The following is a 19,840-nucleotide window of genomic DNA, read 5'->3' as shown; positions in this document are numbered from 1 at the left end:
ACACTTTGCCATCAGTTCTAGTGAGCCTAATGTGCTGCTCCTTGGCTACTACCCACTCCTAGACATCCCTGACCCACGTGTGTGACTGAGGTGCACGGGTGCCCATCCAGCAAGAGGCTGTGGCATCTTTCTCAGCATACACCTCCTGGGCAACAGGCCAGTTAGGTGTCTTGTGCAACATTGATTTGTTGAACTACTTCACCCACCAATCCCCAGTATGCCCCAACATCCCACAGGCCCATCAGCATGGTTATATAGATTGCAATTCATTTCCCCTAACTCGTGGATTAAAGGTCTGATCTAAATGTTGAATCGGTGGGGAGACAGGGAAGAACCTTGGGGGACCCCACACTCTACCTGTACTGCTGAGTAATGGCTCAAATTTAAATTCACTGTTGACTGCATAGAATATGCACTAGGGTGCTAGCAGTATAAGAAAAACATATAACACTTGATAACAGCATTTCTATATAAGGACAGTTTACATGCAGTGTAATGTCATTTCTTTTCCTTGTTTCCCCTCCATACTTTTTTTTCCCAATATAACTGTATTGGCTTTTAAGAATCGCAGACAGGCAGTTTTAATACAAGAAATTACCAGAGCGATATTTATCTACCTCCTCCCGCCTCGTAAAATAGTAAATAGGATCCATTGCAGTCACATTATACATTCTGTAAGGAGATCCTCTCCCATAGCTTTATCCAGAGATTCCCACGCCAATATGAAACCATTTAATTCCCCCCCCTTCGCGCCCCCCTCTCTAACTCTGTATCAAAATCTCTTGTGTTTCTGCCAAATTGTATTGTTTATATGAATCCTAGAGATTACAGGGTGTCCCTATTGTCCACCTACTAACAACCATCCATCAATTAGTACAACCGGGGTATTCACGCCTCCTACGCATTCGTATTCTCAGACTCACCCGGGGCCTGTGGGTTCTGTAAACCCACCAGCATAGATGCCCATGCTTTGAGATCATCTTCAAGTTTTATATCCTTTCGGACCGCTTCCGCAGTCGGCTGCTCACACATCTTTCAGCCGTGTCTCAACTAGCGGGGGTGTGGGGCGCAATTACGTTATTGCAATGAGTCATTTTGCTAGTACCAGCCCCAAAAGGACAAATCTTTTGCTCAACTTCTTTTCATTTTGGGAGCAGGAAGCATCCCCAACAGCACTGTGTGAACCTCTCTGGGTACCACCCACCCCGTAGCTCCCTTTAAACGTGCAAGTATAGTTACCCAGTAGTTTCAGGGTTGGACAGGTCCATACTATATGCAAATATTTAGCCTCTGTCGCGCCACACCGGGGCATGCACCTGAACGTTCTAGATAGATTCTACTAAGTGTCTGCGGGGTAAGTAAAGTACAAAATTGTATTGAACGAGTTTAAACCATGCATTGGACCTCTCACCCCTGACAACCTCATGGACTCTCTGCCACTCTCGCTCCGTTTGAGGTTTCTCAACTATATCATCCCACTTCATTTGCACAGGAAGAATCCCACTCCCGAATGCCATCTCGGAGGGCCCGGTATAGATAAGACACGAATCGTCGTCCCTGGGCCATATAGAGCATTACTTTCAGTACATTGGTGCAGGGGGTTCCCAAGGTAAGGACGGCTAGATCTCCCGTGCTACCTTTGAGATTTTCTCATATTACAAGAACTGCCCCGCTCCCAAAGCGAAAGAGGCCTCTGCCTCCCCGCGTTATAAAGCACCCATTTTCCTAGAGGTCTCCCATCCGGTGGCACCCACCCTCCTTCCATCTCCAAACTGACATGGAGTCCACTATGCACAGGAAGTGCTTTACCACCAACAATGGCATGTCCAGGGCATAGGGTGTGCGCCGGACCCCTCTCCAGACTGTGAAATCTCATATAGCGGCCACATGCTGTATAATGTAAGGAAAGGAAGTGGGAACTTCAGAGCCAAGCATCAGGAGTTTTGGTAAGGGCCAGTCATCGTGCATGCCTGCCTTCCCATTTATCGTCATCCAGCCAGTGGCTCGCGTGTTGGAGTTGAGAGGCCATGTAATAGAGCTCCAGGCATGGTACCACAAGCCCCCCTCCACCCCATTTCTTCTGTTGTGTTGATAGGCGTACATGTTTACACTTGGAGCCCCACAGGAGATCCACCAGCAGCCCATCTAGTGTTTGGAAATAATGTCTGGCGACTCTATAGAGTGAGTGTTGTAGTGCAAATAGGCATCGGGCAGAATAATCATTTTTGCAATTGCTGTTCGCCACATAAAGGACAGAGGTAAATCTCTCCAGAATCTTATGGAGCCACGTATGCCCTCCACTACTCTCCCCACATTATGTTCTAGATAAGAGAGGGCCATAGTAGTCAGTCGGATCCCCTTGTACTTTGTCCCCTCAGTCACCCAAAGGAGCCTCACCATAGGCATCGCGTCCATTGGTCAAATGTTTAGATTTCCCTGGGTTTATACGGAGACCTGAGACATCTCCAAACCTCTGCAGCACAGTAAGGAGGATAGTTCCCCTCCATACCTGTATTCTCATGCAAAAGAACAGGCACATAGCTCTGTGGACAGCACAGCCCAAAGCACAAATGACTGGCAGAAGTTGGGCAACTTGGTTATACAGTGTACTTTCAATCTGTTTCACTTACTAGTTCATCTGGTGTGGGTGAGCCTCTAGATGAGCCCAGACTCCCCGCAGAGACAATTTGCTTGGAAAACTTGTTGCCACGTGGTGTAGCACATGCGTGAGGCTTGTTACGTTGGGTGATCTTCAAGTGTTCCAGGTTACAACATGGCTTACTGTATACTGGCTTGTAACTTTCACTTTAAGGATAAGTATTCTTGATGTGCCTCCTAAACTGCTACAGTGAAGCCTGTAAAATTGGAAATGGAGGTACCTTCATGTGAAAGCGTCTGCTTTTCTTGTGCCCTCCCAAGTGAAGCATAGCGGTCTCTGTAGTTGAAGGGGATCGGCAGAATGATGTTGGGAGCTGCGCTTATTAGAGGAAGAGGACCTAGGGTATGGTGGGCACGTTTCATTGGAGAAAAACTGTTATCGCCAAACAATGTCTTTAGCTAACTCTTGGTGTAGTATGCTATGTTACCAGCGTTTGTGGACTCTGGATTTCCCACCAAGCGCAGATTATTGTGCCTTGATCTGGCCTCCAAGTCCTCGTTCTCTGCTTTGATAACACAGAGGGGCTTTGCCATATCGCAAAGTTCTTCTGTAGATCCAGTTGAGTCATACTCAAAAGTAGAGATAAGGGATGCTGCAGTGACTAGATGCTTTTCCTCCTATTTAATTGTCATTGACATTTGATCAACCGTGTTGAGTTTCTTGTCAATCGATGTGAAGCTTTTTTGCATTTGAAGAAGCAGTGTTTTAATGTCTGGGTCCTCTGTAGGGGCGGCTTTTCCGCTACGGTGGTGCGTCGCCCCAATGCTATGTGAGCAGTTGACAAAAGGAAAAATAAAATGATAACGAAGGCTATTATCATTTTAGTTTTCCATCTGTGTCTCACCTAGTTAGGGGTGGGGCTGCATGTCACCGGAACAATGGTGGCACTCTCTTAAGTGTGCATGAATGTTTGGCTGCTCATCGTGGGCCGGCCAAACATTCATGCGCACTTCGCATGTTTTCCACTCAGGCTGCATGACATCCTGAGTGGAGAACATGCCCAGGCTTCCAGTCCCTCTCTGAGCGCCGAAAGCTGTAGGCAGCGTTGTGATTGGCTGGGATCCTGGTTGCTTCCTGGTTCCTTCCTGCTCCTGGACTTCACTGAAGAAAACGGAGAGGAAGTGGGTGGCCGTCGTGCCGGTAAGTGCAGTTTTTTTTGTATTAGTCCCCTCCCCACCACCACCTATCCCCGTTAAGTAGTGGCCGCCTCAGATCCTCTGCTCCAGATGCAGACTCCTGCGATGCTTCTGCCTCCTTGACCGACAAGGCCCTCATGGTACACCCGTTTTTGAACGCTAGTTTGTCTTGCTTGTTGTCTCCCTTTTCCATGGCGTCTTCTGCACATATAGGTGCCCCTTTTGGAACCACAGGATCCAGAGGACTGTAGCTGATGTTATGCCGAATAGGCAAGCAGCCAAGTTTGAGTAAAGTCTGGGATATCACCCTAAATGTCAGTAATAGCGCAGCCCTAATCGCATGCATGTAAATTTCAGAAAACCAAATATAGTTCAATTAATCCTACTCTGCGATGTCTTCCACCCACACTAATTACTATCCAGGCAAAGCCATCTCATGGCATTCATATAGCTCATCGGTAATGGTGAGCTGCATTGGGCTCTGTGTTCTCCAATGTTTGTCAGAGGCCAGAAGCTCATTATAAGGGAGATTGTATTGTTAAACTGATGCTCCCAAAGTTACACACAAGCTACATCAGCCTTCACTCAACAGGCCTCCTATTCTATTCCTGGAGGGCCCCCAGTAAGCATTCTGTTAAGAGATTTAATATAGAATCTCAGTCCTGCACTTTTGCCCAGGCAAACAGGACATAGTCCTGAAATGGTGTCACAGTCTGTGCATTTTCTTGCTCCACCCACGCCGCCCTCCGATTACCGAATGCCGGGGAGCACAAGCAGGCCACCCGACCCTTGCAACTCACTGGATATAGAAGTCCCACCTGGGTGGGGTGGGGACAGCCGCTCGCATGACTGTGGCTTAGATGTTTCTCACAGCGCACTCTTCTTCTCAAGCACCTGATGATTGCAGTCACCACCAGGGTGCGCAGGCCTGATCGCTGCTCCGGTTGCAACGCTGGGCACGTCTCTCTCGATGCCCCCACAGTGGAAGGCTGTGAAGCCCAATCGGCTTCCTGCATGTGTGAGCACAGTTGTCAGAGGTTTCTACTAGAGTCTAAAGCGTTCTTGGAAAGTTGTTTCCTTCCGCTGATGCCAAAACAATGTTATTCAGGATCCGCTGCGCCCTTGATTAAAGTGGATTGCATTCCCTGTGCAAGTAGCCTCACCATGATGCAGCCATGGAGTCAGGCACTCTGGTGATTCCTAAGAGACAGCGTTTTTACAACTAATAACTTGCCTTACGCTAGGTATGACAAACGATGGGCAAGGCTCGGCTGGTGCAAACAATAAGGAACCTTACTGGTTGGGAGTCGATAATTGACTGCTATGCTGGAACTGTAACATACTGTTAAACATTATGCAAAGTAATTGATTGAAGATATTTTCTTTTTAGTGTCAGCAATGTTTGGGAACCCAAGAGAAGCTGGGAAAGTTGATGTCCAGTATGAGTGAAGGAGAGGAGAAAGTGTAGGAAGCAGAGTGGGTTAACTATGCTTTGTTCAAAGACTGATAGCTTCAATAACTTGCATGGAAGCACAAGAGAAACGCACCTTGTGAGCAGTGGTAGAGTGTTAATCATTTGGCTTAGCTGAATTTTGGTTCACCCTGAGTGACAAAATCTGAACGTTGCAATGTACAATCATTTGAACTCTGAGTTAATCTGATTGAATCTGAACACCACTTCACAGTGTATAAACCTAGAGCTTGCCACGCAGACATTCCAGGGGTAAATAGAAAGTTTTAGCCAAAGTCCTAGTCACATAGGTTTTCCCTGAAAAGAATGACGAAATCCTCAGATTAATGCATAGAAGATATTCTCTATAATGGTGTAACTGATGACTACAGTATTTCTTTGATTTATGCCAAGCAACACTTCTAAGGTGGCAAGGGTCGCAACACTTTACAAGGAAGCTGATTTAGTTGAAAGCAGGGGCTTCATTTGGTACTCCAAGAGATGGAAGTTTACTTTAGAGTATGAGGCCCATGTGTTGAGGCAGCACAAGGCTTCAAAAGGGGGGCAAAATAAAAATGGGGATTGCAGATGAGGTTTAAATATAGTAGGGTATCTTGAGATTCAGGTAATAGGTTGTATGTTGACTTGATGGCTGGAGAGGATGAATCTGGGAGCCTATACAAACATAGGTAGCTACTCAGTAGATTAATAAGACAAATTGAGCACTATGTGCCTCTCCTTTCTCCCAACCCTCCTCTTCACCAACTTGGACTCTATTCCTGCACTCACTGTAAGTTGCACCCTTAGGATTAAGAAATGTAGTTTTTCCTATTCCAAATGGGAGGGAGGGTGTGCGAGCAAGAGATGGGCAGAGCTGGACAACCAAAAGAATCAATTGGTGATGGTCGTTGGGAAGGAACCAAGCACCGAGAGGTGGGACAAATGCACAATTTTAACCAACCAGAGAAAAGGAATTTTAAAAAGCAGCCCAATTAACCAACTAAAAGCGGTTGGTGTGTCCAAAGTCCCCGATAGTCCATATACCAGATACAGCATGCCTCCCAGAGCAACGAATGTACTGCCCAGGCTTGACCTAAACAATGTTCTATATGTAAACATTAGGTGTCCTTTTTAAAGGAAAATAATTTTGAAATGTTTCATGTCATATTTGCTTCTACTTATCGTATGTATGTTACTCCGTGTGGTATAGTGTGTGCTTAAAAATGTAAATTTTTTCCCTATCTTAAACAGTTTCCATCATTTATGTAAAGTAGCAGCAAACTAAGGTTGTTTTGCAAGTTGAATTACAAAATATCTGATAGGTATGCTTTTAATGGGATTTACTGTGGGCAGAGGGGTTAATTTCATTTTAGTTCTCTGTGAATTGATAAAGCAAAGTGTAAATGTTGTAATCTATTTTAAATGGGTTTAATGGAAATATTTAAAACCTTTCTTTTCTGTTAGGTCAAAAGAAATAGATTGGCAGCCTTATTTTACTACCCGTCTTGTGGATGATTTTGCTACACATCTCAGAGTATTCAGAAAATCTCAGCAAAAAATTTCAGAAATGGATGAGCAAAAAAAGGGTAACATTTATTTTAAAGAACATCTGGACCGTTTTGATTACATGGCAAAAGCACGCAAACTGGTGAAGTGGCTGGAAGTTAATGCACCTTTCGCAGAGAAATGTTTGTAAAATAAAGGTCTGCATTATTTTTTGGGATTCTTGAGCCATTGCACTACAAATGTTAAACATAGATTCAAACGTAAACCGTACACAAGTTCTTATAAGAATGTTGATTGCAGAGCTGGGTTACATACATAATGACTGGTAAGTGGAATAGTGCAATTCCTAACATTAAAGACCCACTAATGCATTATATATAATGGATGCAGTTAAGCAACGTTTTCACAGCGCTGGTAGTGTTGGTGCTCCTGATAGTGATTGGTTTAGTATATTCAGGATCTTCATATGGAAAGATAAAGTTCTTCTTGTCTGCTGAAGCGGTAGAGTGTTCCATTGGATGGGTTCTAGAATGGCAAGGGCCTGAGTAGGGGAGAGAATGACACAAGTGGAGTTTATGGGTAGTGTAACAGTGTTTGTACAGAAGGAGCTGTTACTGGATGTAGATGGAGATGGTTTCAGCTAGGTAGGCACAGTGATGCTATGGACCTACTTTAAAATGGGTTTGGGTAATTTGTGTTAGTCCCAATTGTGTATTGAGAAAGCCTCATTGGTGTATAATAATTGTGGCGTTTTGCACCTCGTCATATTGGCTATGCTCTGTGATCCTACACAGTAGGTGCTTTCCTGCCTTCTTGTATCTACCTTTAAGAAACTGGTATTTAACATTTACGGTATTGTTGGCTTAATCACTCTTGAGGCTTGTCTCATTGACTTTCATCTTCACAATCCAAGTGGAGAAGGAGAAGTGGGAAGGCTGGACTGGTAATAAGGCTCAATAGTTTGGTTGATTTATTGAACATCCGGTAATGAGGACTTTCTTGCAGGGAGAGTAGATGACTCGAACTAGGACGTGAATAAAGTGATTCTTGTAATTGGTGATAAGCATTTTGATTTGTCTGAAGGAATTTGAGAAAGCAACATGAAGTGTTTTCTTCTGTGAACTGTGACTATGGGTGAGATGTGGAGGACGATCAGTGTTTTGAAGTTTGAGGTCTTTGTGCTTGTCTACTGCCTTTGTCGTCCGGTTCTAAGGCAGATATGGTATATGTCTGAAGTATTTTTCTGGTGCAGAATCTCACAATGATGTAAAACTTTGATCAATAACTTTGTGGCTTGTTTTAGGAATATATGGCCAGGCACTGTTTGAGCTATGTGGGAGACAGGAGTACTATTCCCTGAGAGTTTGGGCTTTGTTCACAATTTCAGGTAAACACTGGTTTGGCATTCCAGTGTCATTTATTAGTCACTTTAGCATTGAAACCTTTAGTTCAAGTATGTGTTTGCAGAACTTATAATCCATGGTACTTTCCTCATCGTATGGTCAATCTATGCCCCAACAAGTGATAAAACTCATGTTCACATATACACAAACTCCTCATCTCTTTTGGAAGTTATAAAATACTGCTGGGAGGACAATGGGTTATTACAGTAGACTCTTTGCTGGATAGACTGCGTACCCCTGACTTGCTCCATTATAAAGATGTGCACGTTTTGACGGATGTGATTCAAGATAATTCCCTGGTAGAACCTTGGTGATTACTTCATCCATGTTTGAGGGAAATATACATTCATCTGCCTGCCTGCACAATATTTGTACCAAAATCAACTACTTTCTTGTGATACAATGACTTGCTAGATATGTAAAACAGGCAATAATAATATCAAGCAGGAACTCTGTCCACGATCTCATTGACATCCAGTTGGAGTAGGCATGATAATACCACCCAAGGAGCTATGGCGTATGAATACATCACAGTTCAGGGATCCACAAGGCATGCTTACACTCCCAGCTCAGCTAATTTCTTAAGGAAAATAAAGATACAATTGTATCTGTGAAGACATGTGGGGGGAGGGCATACGCTGTCTGTTGATCAGATGTGGCAATTACAAAGAAACTCGCACGCAAAACTAGACTCTGTTTGGAATCCACAATCCACACCCTGTCTGTAGTGTGCTCCCAATCCCAGTCACATAGCACTTTAAAAGTTTTACTAAAGGCTAAAACAGATCTTAACGATTTATGTACGACGGAGGTGGAGAAATGTTTGTTCCAGCTCAGTCAACAGCATTATGAAAGGGTGGAAAAGGTATGTTCGATGCCGGTGGCTCTGCTTTGATAAGCTGAATCTGTTTTACCAATCACAGCCCTTTGCAAGGGAAATTTGAAAGGGAACTAATAACACACCAGACAGTAATAGCAGAAGAATTCATAAAATACTATGAGGCTCTATTCACTCCAGAAATAGAGGCAGCCTTCTTTAGGGACCTACAGATACCATGACTGACTAAAGAGTAGGCTGATACAATGGAAAGAGAAATCTCAGAGGATTAAATTGCAGAAGCAGTTGGCAGTATAGCCACTAATAAGGCCGCTTGGAGAGGATGGCTTCCAGATAGAATAATAAGATCACCAAACCTTTGATTATCCCATTGTTAACATAGGTTTTCAAAAGAGGTCTTAGACAAAGGACATCTAAAGGATGAATTTGTCAGGGCCAGGATATCTGTTATACCTAAACCTGATACAGACCCCCTGGAATGCTCAAATTACAGGCCCATCTCGCGTAACTTGTTGAGGAAGGTGAAACCCTACTCGAATAGAAACCATAGTCCTTGTCAGGGTGAAGTCACAAGCAACCCTAAACTAACCTGTGTTCGACACTCGGGTATCTTGACACAAAGCAGTCAGGTTTAACTCTGAGGCCATGTGCAAAGTATTTGTTCAACACTTCAAAGAGTAAAACAGTGAAAACACATCACAAAAGGATCCCTCACCAGTTCAGAAGAAAAGAGTAATTTATAATAAATAAAACAAGCCCAAAACAATAAAAATCCAATCTGTAAAATCTAAGTGAGAAATAATGCAGAAAAGCACAAAGTGCTAACTTTAGCAGTCTGGTCGCATGGACCAGGAACAATTCATAAGTTAAGGCTCACTGCAATGGAGCACGGGCTGGCTACAGGGACTCAGTTAGGCCAGCTGAATAATGTACCTCAGATCCTGGTTTTGGAGCTTTACGAGGTCCTGCGCTACATCTGAGTCACACAGCTGTGGAGATGTCTGTTCTGAGGAGCTGCGATGCGAAATCCTGCGTCGTGGTCGAGGATCCAGCCAATGGACTTGGGTTTTGAACTCTGGTGTTGGGGATGCGCTGCACAGTCGAGACAGTGAATCTGTTTCGGGAAGCTGTCAGGCCATGTTGCGAGAACCTGCGCTGTCGTCGAGGCTGCTGTTGGCAAGAGGCTTTGCGATGCAGGGGCCTGTTTAGGGAAAGCATTGCACAGGCAGTTCTAATGTGAGCTGCGATGTTGATGCGGAGTCCTGTGCATTGGGGGAGAACCCTTGCGGTAGAGTCGATGTGTTGGTTCTACTTGGATTTGCACTGAACAGCAGAGGAGATGTGTTGGTTCCACTGCGTCTGCAGATGGAGGGACAGAGCAACTTTAGGCCCACTTCCAAGTGTCCAGGACTGGGGTGGCACCACTTGGAAAGTTAGGACTTAAAGATGGCAAAGTCCAGGTGCTGGGCTAAATGGTGTTGAAGCCTTCTGTCCCTGAAGCTCTAGTCCGGAGGCCAACCAACTAGCCCTTGGAGTCACTTTGGGTTCTGGGTTCAACAGATGCAGTTCTGGTCCCTTCTCCCAGGCAAGAGGACGGTAGTCTAGCAGAGTGGCAATACTTTCAACAGCACAGAAATCCATGTTTCTGGCTGAGTATCCACAGGTCCAGATTTGTACTGAAGAGCTGGTGTGTGGGATCCAATATTTATACCTGGGCTTTCCTTTGAAGTGGGAGAAGTTTCTAGAGGTTTCCCCTTGAAGTCTTGAGGCATCTTGCCTTCACTGTCTTGGCTTCAGACTAATCACACAGGGGTTGCAGCCCTTTGTGTGGTGGCAGGACACCGCCTATTCAAGTGTAAGTAGGACTGTGCCCAGCTCCGCCTTTCCATCCTTCCAGTGATGGTCCATCCAGGTTCACCTAAGCTCTCTATTTTGTGTCTGTGAGGAATACACCAAGCCTGTCAGCTACACCCAGTCATGTGACCCAACTCAGAGACAGGCGGTAGGCACTAAATGGCCAAGGCAGAAGAATGCTAACTTTCTAAAAGTGCCATTTTCAAAATTGTAATTTGAAATCCAACTCTATCATAAGAGCGGATTTTTCGTCACAATTCCAAAGACACCAAACATGAAGTGGGTTCCTGCTCCCATTTGGAAATTAACACTTATTGTATGTAATAAGGTAAATCCAATGTTACCCTATGGGGGAGGTAGACCTTCAATAAGGTAGAACACATTTTAAGAGTTTTTCACTACCAGAAGATGTAAAACTAAAAAGTACATGTCCCACTTTTTAAATACGCCGCACCCTACCCTATGGGTGGCTTCTGTGTATTAAATAGGAAGATATGGGCATGACACTAGGTTTATATTGCCAGGTTGAAATGGCAGTTTAAAACTGCACACACAGACTGCAATGGCAAGCGTGAGACATGTTCAAAGGGCTACCTAATTGGGTGGCACAATAAGTACTACAGGCCCACTAGTAGCATTTATTTTACAGGCCCTGGACACATGTAGTACCACTTTACTAGGGTCTTACAAATTAGTCGAATAGGCCAATTGGGTGTTAACCAATTCTACTATGTTTTAAGGAGCGAGCACAGGCACTTTAGCACTCGTAATGTGCACTGAGTCCTAAGGCCAGCAAAATCGAATTCAGCAAAAAGTGGTAAAGATAAAGGTAATATGTCTGGGGGTGACCCTCCAGAGAGGGCCAGATCCAACAAGTATTGCTTCATGCTGACTGTCCCTCCGAGGGTTACTGTTTTGACATAGATCTCTTTCTCATCTAGTTTGTTCTCCTTCCATTCCATTTTCTTTGTACTTCAATCAATCAAGGAATTGTAAGCGCGCTACTCTCCCTTGAGGGTCTCAAGGCGGTTGGGGGTGAGGGGGTCAGCAGTTCCGTTCAGTCGAAGAGCCAGGTCTTGAGTCTTCCTGAAGGTGTTCAGGGAGGGGGCGCGTCTGATGTGGATTGGGAGCTCATTCCTGGTCTTGGCCGCGATGTAGGAGAAGGATCTTCCCCCTGCTTTGGCTCTGTGGATGCGTGGGGTTTTGGCAAGGACGAGGTTGACTGATCAGAGGTTTCTTTTGGGTACGTGGAGGGTGATTCTGTTGTTGAGGTATTGGGGTCCGGTGTTTTGTAGGCGTGCTTCTTCACCCACCGCCATACCTCCTATGCTTATCTGAACTGGTCCCCATTGATTCAACAATAGGGTCACCTCTGGGTTCGTGGGCACCCGTAATATTTAAGGATTTACTTATGAAAGCATAAGATATCTGATGTTGCTGATAGCTAAAATCTTGTGGTGCTTCTAAAATGCATGGTTTATGCTGTTAGATGTTGAGGATCCATTCTCCTTCGTTATCCGTGGCTATTTAAAGAAAAAGAAGAAACCTTTACATCACCCCACATTGGAAAGGTATCGGGCAAATGCCTGCACCCAGATCTTCTGATATTATAAATGGGCATTGCTATCTATTCTTCAGAGGTGGATAGAGGAGTTTGTTTATTTGTATCTCCATTCAGGGCCTCTGGACTGCAATAATAGTATGCCACATTCTTGATTTTAGTGAGCTTGTTATCATTATATGCACTTTTCGCATGCTCACTTCTATTATAAAGTGGAGACGTGGACGTAAAGATTGGGTTGGCAAATATGAGGTGAATCGACCTGAAAGGATGAATGTTTGTCATTTATCCTGACAGAATGATGTGTTTGGATTTTCAGTGGTGCACGTTCGAATATACACTTCATGATAAAAAGCAGAACATTTCTTAGGCAGATTAAGTTCTGTATTTTTATGGACAATAAAATGAAGATTAACATCTCTTTATCTTAGAAATTAATTTGAAGAAGATTAATGCTAGTTTACCGTTACTACTGTTCTTTAAGGTGAACAGTTGGCTTTGTACTAGTTGGATAATAGTAACACTGGCTATTAACAGTAACTGCAAAACTGTGGTATTGAGCGATATGTAGGAAAAGCAAGTTATTACTGAAAGTCTCCCTTTCATCTCCAATTGGAAAAAGTTCCTGATTTGATCTGTAGAACCAGAGTTTACTTAAATCCCTTTTATTTCCAGTGAGGTCAATAATGTATTCAGCAGATTTCATAAAAACAGACAAACCTCTGTATATAATGGGATTTATCTACCTTTTGGCTAGCGGCTAAGAATCCTGTGTCCTTCCACTAACATTTGCCCTTAGCCCTTTGAGGTATGCTTGCTGTATTGAACAATGACAGCGTGCAATGTTGCCTTGTTCTTTTTGTAATGATGTATTTTCCCTGTATACACACACCCGGCTTGGACCTCTACAGTCATTTACTTTTTACACTGAAGCACTTCTGGGGAAAGTTCCTTCACTCTAATGCTCTCATTTGGACAGAGGAAATGCAATATATGTGGGTCTTCTGAAATGCTCCACTGCATCAATTGTGGATAAAACCAAAACCTGTAATCGAGCATCAGGAAGAACTGGGAAACCGAATGGGGTAGGTGGCTTGCCTGTCCTGGTGCTGCACTGCAGCTCTCACCGCTGGGCACAAGACAGTCATTCTGCCACCCGGGAGAGGCAGAATGGGAGCGTGAGGGGTTTAACTCCTTCTCTGCCAACCCATATGTCAAAATGATCAAAATATCTGTAACTTGCTATGGGGAGGTCTGTGATACTTAAGCAGTAGGCCCCAGGAGACAAAGAGCCTTGTAGGGCCCTGTGGGTGGGGTGAACATAGTCTAATGCAAGGAGTAATTCCCCTTGATGCTCCTCCCCCACTCCAGAAGTAGAAAGACTGCTGCCAAGTTAGGGTTGGGAGGTGAGGTCTGATGCCTGGACGCACCTGCCCAAACTCCCTTTTTTTATATTCCTGGTTTCCAGTGGGTTTTCTATTGCTCCCACGCCCCTTCTTCATCCTACCCCTGACCACCCCACTGAAATGTGCTCCGCAGGAGGTGAAAAGACTGTTGGCCCACCCCATTTAAAAACAAATCTACTTCTGCCATCCAGTGGGCTTTTTCCCCACCCAGGGGTGGGGTGTCCATATTGAGGGTATTTACCCCATCTATTCAAAAGTTCTTCTGTTCTCTTTCATACTGGGACTGATTACCATCATTCTGCATGATTGAAAAAGGGATGGTGTGTATGTTGAAAAAGGGAGGGGGTGTATGAGGAGGGGTATAAGTGTCCAAATTCATAACATGTACATTATCAGTGTGCAAACATTTACAGTAAGCACTAGTATATTACATAAATGTGCTACCTGCATGTTTTCTTTTTTACATTTTTAAATGAGCCAACATCACTGTTAAATCATATCTTCCATTGGGTAAGTGCTTTTTTAGTATACACCAAAAATAAAATGTACAAAAATACCTTTTTAAAGCCTCTTAAGTCTGTAGTGTCAAATTAATATTGTCTGTTATTACATTTATTTTGTATAAAATCGCCTTAAGGAATTCTTAGCTTGGAACAGAAAAACAATCCCTAATGGTACCCTAAGCAACTATTTTTTATAATAAAGTTTCCTGAGCTACGGAGGAGGAGAAACTTTCCTTTAAGTTGATGACTTAGTATCTCAATGGACAGAGGATCCTCCCTCTCGCCAGCCTGCTTAATTTAATCACAGATGTATTAAATTGAAATTGAAGTTGCATTTATGTAGAGCTTCCTACGCCTGACGAGGTGTTGAAGCTCTTTAATGCCAGTGCAAAAACAACAGTTGATGGACAGAATGCAGAACAATGTCATACATTCACCCCAGTACAGAGATCTGGGCCTAAATCCATCTTTTTTTGCTCACCATGCCGTTCCAGTTTGAACCCAGCCATATGCAAATCAGTCTTGACCCTGTGCCTCATGGGAACAGTCCAGCCCGAACTGCCAAGCCAGGTCCTCCCTGGACTGGAAACCAGCATCCTAGGACCGGTTTCGGGGTTTCACCCCTCTTCAGCCAGGATAGCTTGATTCCAGTGGCATGGAGAGCACGGGACCCACGTCTGGGCATACCCTTCCCACTCAGGGTGACAAATGCAAAAACAACGGTTGATGGACAGAATGCAGAACAAGGTCATACATTCACCCCAGTACAGAGATTTGGGCCTAAAAAGTAGCACACTACCCAAGAGGCCAGAGGTAGTGGTCCAGCCATTGGTATTGGGATAGGTCTTGTGTTAAGCAACTTGATGCATTTACTCCCGTTTCTTTGTCGCACATAAATGACTTGGGTGTGATCATTAGAAGGGCTATGTGAGAAGTGAATGGTTGATGGAATTAATAGATATTGTTAGGTTACATTGATATGGTTTTAAAGAGAGATTAAGACTGGCATGCAATTCAAAGTAATCTATATACACAAGAGCCATGCAGAAGATAGAAGGGAAGAAGAGGGGCATTAAGAATAAATATGGGAGGGAAGTATTGACCAAACATAAGTGAAAGTCAGTTTTCATGAGAGGTTTTAGGAATACAGCATTGATATTTTTTTGCGATAAATTTCAATCTATGGAAGGAAACCATCCATATAGAGAGACTTTAACTTTCAAAGATGGGGCAGATACTTACCTCGCATCTAAAAGCAACTCCAGTGCTTGTAGAAACCCCTTTACCAGTGACTATCAAGCAGTGTGACATTTAAGCACATCAATGAACCGGTAATTACCATTTGACAACACCATTGAGAAAGCGGTTATGCACATCTCCCCAATGTAGATGCCATAAGTACGTGCAGACCTACTACATCAGTACGCTTAGTTCTCTGAAGTATTGTTACAGTTTATGCATGCAAATCATTGCACACTGTACATTAATTACACGTTTAAACATGTTATGTAAACAACCGCCAACTTAATATATAACAAGGCAGTTGAGAAACATGTTGCAGCAATTATCATAAATACATTCGTGGTATACTTGTTCTGACCCATTCGTTACCTGGTTCGGAACGGTGTCGCAAGGTGCTGTCCCCTGCCTCTGCCTGAAGACCATGAGGTCCTGGTTCTGAGATCACAATGACCCTCCATCATGCCTCGTAGCGATGACTGGGATAGGCACTCCACAATGATTAGCATTTCTCTACTGTTTCTGACACCAAATTGTGCTTTAACCGAGTTTGATATGAGGATTACACCAGCTCGGGGACAGCCCCTTTCACCGCTCATCGATTGCAGGATTGAGGCACGACTATATCAAGAGAACTAGACATCATTTGGCTAAAGTCCCCCATTACCTGGTGGAATGATTAGCTAGGATTTCCTTGAACAAATTCTTGATAAATAAGTTATATACCAACTCTAAATAAACTTTTAACTTCACAAATTCTTAACATTTCGAGTTGGATACAAGCCCGCAAATACACACCTTCATGTCCATTTGGAACAAAATAAATATTGAAACCGCTTGCTGCAGCAGCATTAAAATAAATACAGAGACTGTTGCTTCTGAACATCCATTCAGTAACAACTCGGATATTTGAGTGTCGGCTCCTGAACTTGGATTTAAGGAGCAAATATCTTTATTCTCACATTTAAAGATTATTTTGGATTACATCAGAAGTAGGAAAAAATTGAGTCTGGTGTTCTTGAAGAAGGAACACACGCCGAAACGCGCGTAGTTCTTATCTACCGCCAGCCTTTGAACTGCTTTATAACACATTATCCTTTAGTGAATTTTAACTTTATGTACACTGTTGTTTTGTATATTTTTTATCCTTTATATGTTTGTACACATTTGTTTCCTCATAGGCATACAATTATGTATATGACTTTTATAGAATTGTGACTGAAAAATATAAAATTAGTCGATCAAAAAAACATACATTGTACAAAAAATAATTTTGAAGAAAAAATAAGAATATTTCCATCAATGAAATTTCATAAATAAAAAACATGTTATATTAAAATGATAGTAGTTTTCCATTATGTACCTATGCCTATTCAAATGCACCTTATCATGTTTGTTGATTAATAATATTAAAACATGTATGGCCTGACATGCTTTATATGAAGATTTAACTTGCATTTAGCCGTTACCTTTACCCCATTGTAGATGAGAGTTCACCATGACCATCAAGCATGTTAAAGCCTCCCTTTCTGTGGGCTTGAAGATAAGCTTGCTTTTCCTGGCAGATAAAGCAGTACAGGCAAATACTAGAAATTCCCAATGGGTTAAGAGAGTATAATCTTTTTCACTTGAAAATTATACTTGCATACTATTTAACAGAAAAAGTATTACATTAAAATGATTACGTTATACCCTCAAGATTTTTACTTCTTGTAAACGATTACATGTTTATTTGTAAACCTTTTCCCAGATCCATCAGAATTTGTGGATACCTTTTTTGAGGTTGAAGTTGAAATGGAAAAGGAGGTTTGCCGTGATCTGGTTTGCACTTCTCACAAAGATGAAGAAGGTAATAGAACATTTTTACCATTGACTTATTATTTACATAGTTTATATTGTGGTTCACGTTCCACTGGAGAATAATTTAAAGGCTGAAATTCAACAGAAAGAAAAACAAACCTAAACGCTTTACTGGTGGCATAACACTTTTTAATATAAAATTGCCTAAATGCAAAATCTAATAACAAAAAATACTGCTCATTCAGTTTGGCAAAACATGCTGCGCTTACTTGTGTATTGCTCTGTAGTTTATACGTATGCTCTGGTAGTTTTAAAAAGGAAAGGAATTTATATTACAATCGCACTATTTGCACTTCGACATTCCGGGAGCCAGCATTTTTGTCAGCGCTCCAGCGTTTCGCTAGGCAGAATATCTCTAAATGAGGCAGGGCACAAAAGATGCGCCTAAAGTAAGCCCACCTGCACCCAAACGGTACCAGCAGCCAGAAGCCCTGATGCTTCACCGCAAAGTAAGCATGTCTACTCTTTTTTTTTTTTTTACAGCTTTATGCATTAAAAGGGAGTGTAAATAATAGTTGTCTCCACTCATTAGATCTCTGTCTAGACCAAAAGTCCTGTAATATCTGAGACCTGAGAGCTGATGCTTCCGAGAATGCGGACTGGTGCATGTATGTAATTTACTGTTGTTTTCTCCCAGCCCACAAACTTTAGCTTTTTGCTCTTATTGAAGACAAATTATCGGATGCACTTTTTCTTTCAGAGACCTGGCTTCATGCGGAGTCTGACCAGATTTTGCTTGGGCCTTGTCTCCTAGATATTATATCCTTCAAAAAGATAGGGAGAATAAGAAGGGTGGAGGGCTTGCTATTATTTTGAAGACTGTAGATGCCTTTTTGAACCTGCATATAACACAGATTGTGAAAGTGTCTCTTTTGCAGTCTCATTTGCACCCTACTATCACTTTTTCTGGGATTCTCCTTTGTAGACCTCCTGGACCCAGGGGCAATTTCTCCCTCGCGCTCTTGGAAGTAATAGCTAGGTTAGCTAGTACCAGTGCAAATATTTAAATATTAGGGGATTTTAATGCTCATTTTGATGAACCCACGCATGTTCAAGCTGCAAGATGTCTTCAGGATTTGATACCCAAAAAATGAAAGGGCCCACTCATGGAAAGGTGCACTTATTGTTATGTTCTCCGCCAATAACTATCTAAAGGTATCTGCACCAATCCCTGTTACGTGGTCAGACCATTACTTGATCACATTCATATTGAATGTTAGTCTACCTCAGTGGAATCCCCCACAGGTCATCTTAAAGAATTGGGCCTGGTCCAAATTACCTTTGGATTCTCTGAAAAAGCACTGAAGAATTGAGAACCAGTTTTGTGTCCTGACCCTACCCTTGCAAGTAAATGTATATCACTATGATTGGAATCCTTTCCGGATTCAGTAATCCCTAAAAAAAAAACCCTGGGCAAATGAGCAAAAATCAGTTCTGCTCCTTGGTATTCTCTTGAGTTAAGGAAACTCAAACAAATTTGCAAAAACGCAGGGAGAATCAGGAGAAGAAATTACAGAGAGGACTCAAAGTTAAGATACAGGAAAACGACTTGAGTGTATCATACGGCATTTAAAAAGGCCCAAGCGACCGTTTATGAGAAATAAATAAACGGGGCAGCTAATTCTCCACATGAAATGTTTCGCGTGGTGAACACTCTTTTAGAACCAGCTACTTCTGGCCCCACTTTAGAAGCGCATCTGAACAGTGCTATGATTTGGCTAACTTTTTTCATAAGAAAATCTGGACCATTTATGACACGTTTCAACCTGCTCATCAAGCTAACATTGTGGGTTGGGCTTCAAACCCTGTTGCCGGTACGATGACCAAACATCCATCACGGACTTGTGTGACAATGATCTGTGTTTTCTCGGGTCAAGACGTGACACGTCGCAGTGTAACCTCTGGGACAGATGTAGCTGAAGGCCACCAAGAAGCATAGGGACAAACTGTTTGCTGCTCACTCTGAAGTGTGTTGACTGGGCGCCCTAGGAAAAAGGCCACGTTTGAGGTCAACGGCCAAGTCCAGGTCACCATCGAGGTAACCCTCATCCACCAGATCTTCGAAGGAGATGAGGAGGTACAAGAAGAAGAAAAAACACTCTTATCCTCAAATGTCAAAATTGATAAGTAGGTCCAAGTCCTTTCTGGTTCCGTCTCCAGAGCTGGAGTTAGTGGAGATCTCACTGGCAGTGTTGCAGTATTCCCTGACCCGATGCCGCAGTATTCCCTGACCCGATGCCGCAGTATTCCCTGACCCGATGCCGCAGTCAATATCCCCCTGCTCTTAGACTCTATTATCAAAGACTTATATAGATGGGGGGGGGGTTATAATATCAGGGACACCCATTATGCAGTAAGAATGCTGCCCTTGATTATTCCACTAAACATGCTTAAGTGTATACAGAAAAAAATAATGAAACCTTAT

The 19,840-nt window shown here is 43.0% G+C and overlaps 1 protein-coding gene across 14 annotated transcripts in view; it reads left to right on the top strand.

Annotated features, from left to right (window-relative positions):
* The window catches only part of SNX13 (sorting nexin 13), a 558,687-nt gene that overhangs the window by 189,462 nt on the left and 349,385 nt on the right, over positions 1 to 19,840 (top strand). For all 14 annotated transcript variants that reach the window (XM_085630906.1, XM_085630899.1, XM_085630907.1 and 11 more), the window contains 2 exons: positions 6,710 to 6,831; positions 17,306 to 17,404. In XM_085630906.1, coding sequence (XP_085487032.1) covers positions 6,710 to 6,831; positions 17,306 to 17,404 — 221 coding nt within the window. The remainder of the gene's footprint in view (positions 1 to 6,709; positions 6,832 to 17,305; positions 17,405 to 19,840) is intronic.

Source organism: Triturus cristatus, chromosome 10 (assembly GCF_964204655.1).
Source record: "Triturus cristatus chromosome 10, aTriCri1.1, whole genome shotgun sequence".
NCBI lineage: Eukaryota > Metazoa > Chordata > Amphibia > Caudata > Salamandridae > Triturus > Triturus cristatus.
Note: the sequence above shows the minus strand (reverse complement) of the source record. Positions and strands in the feature narration are given on the sequence as shown.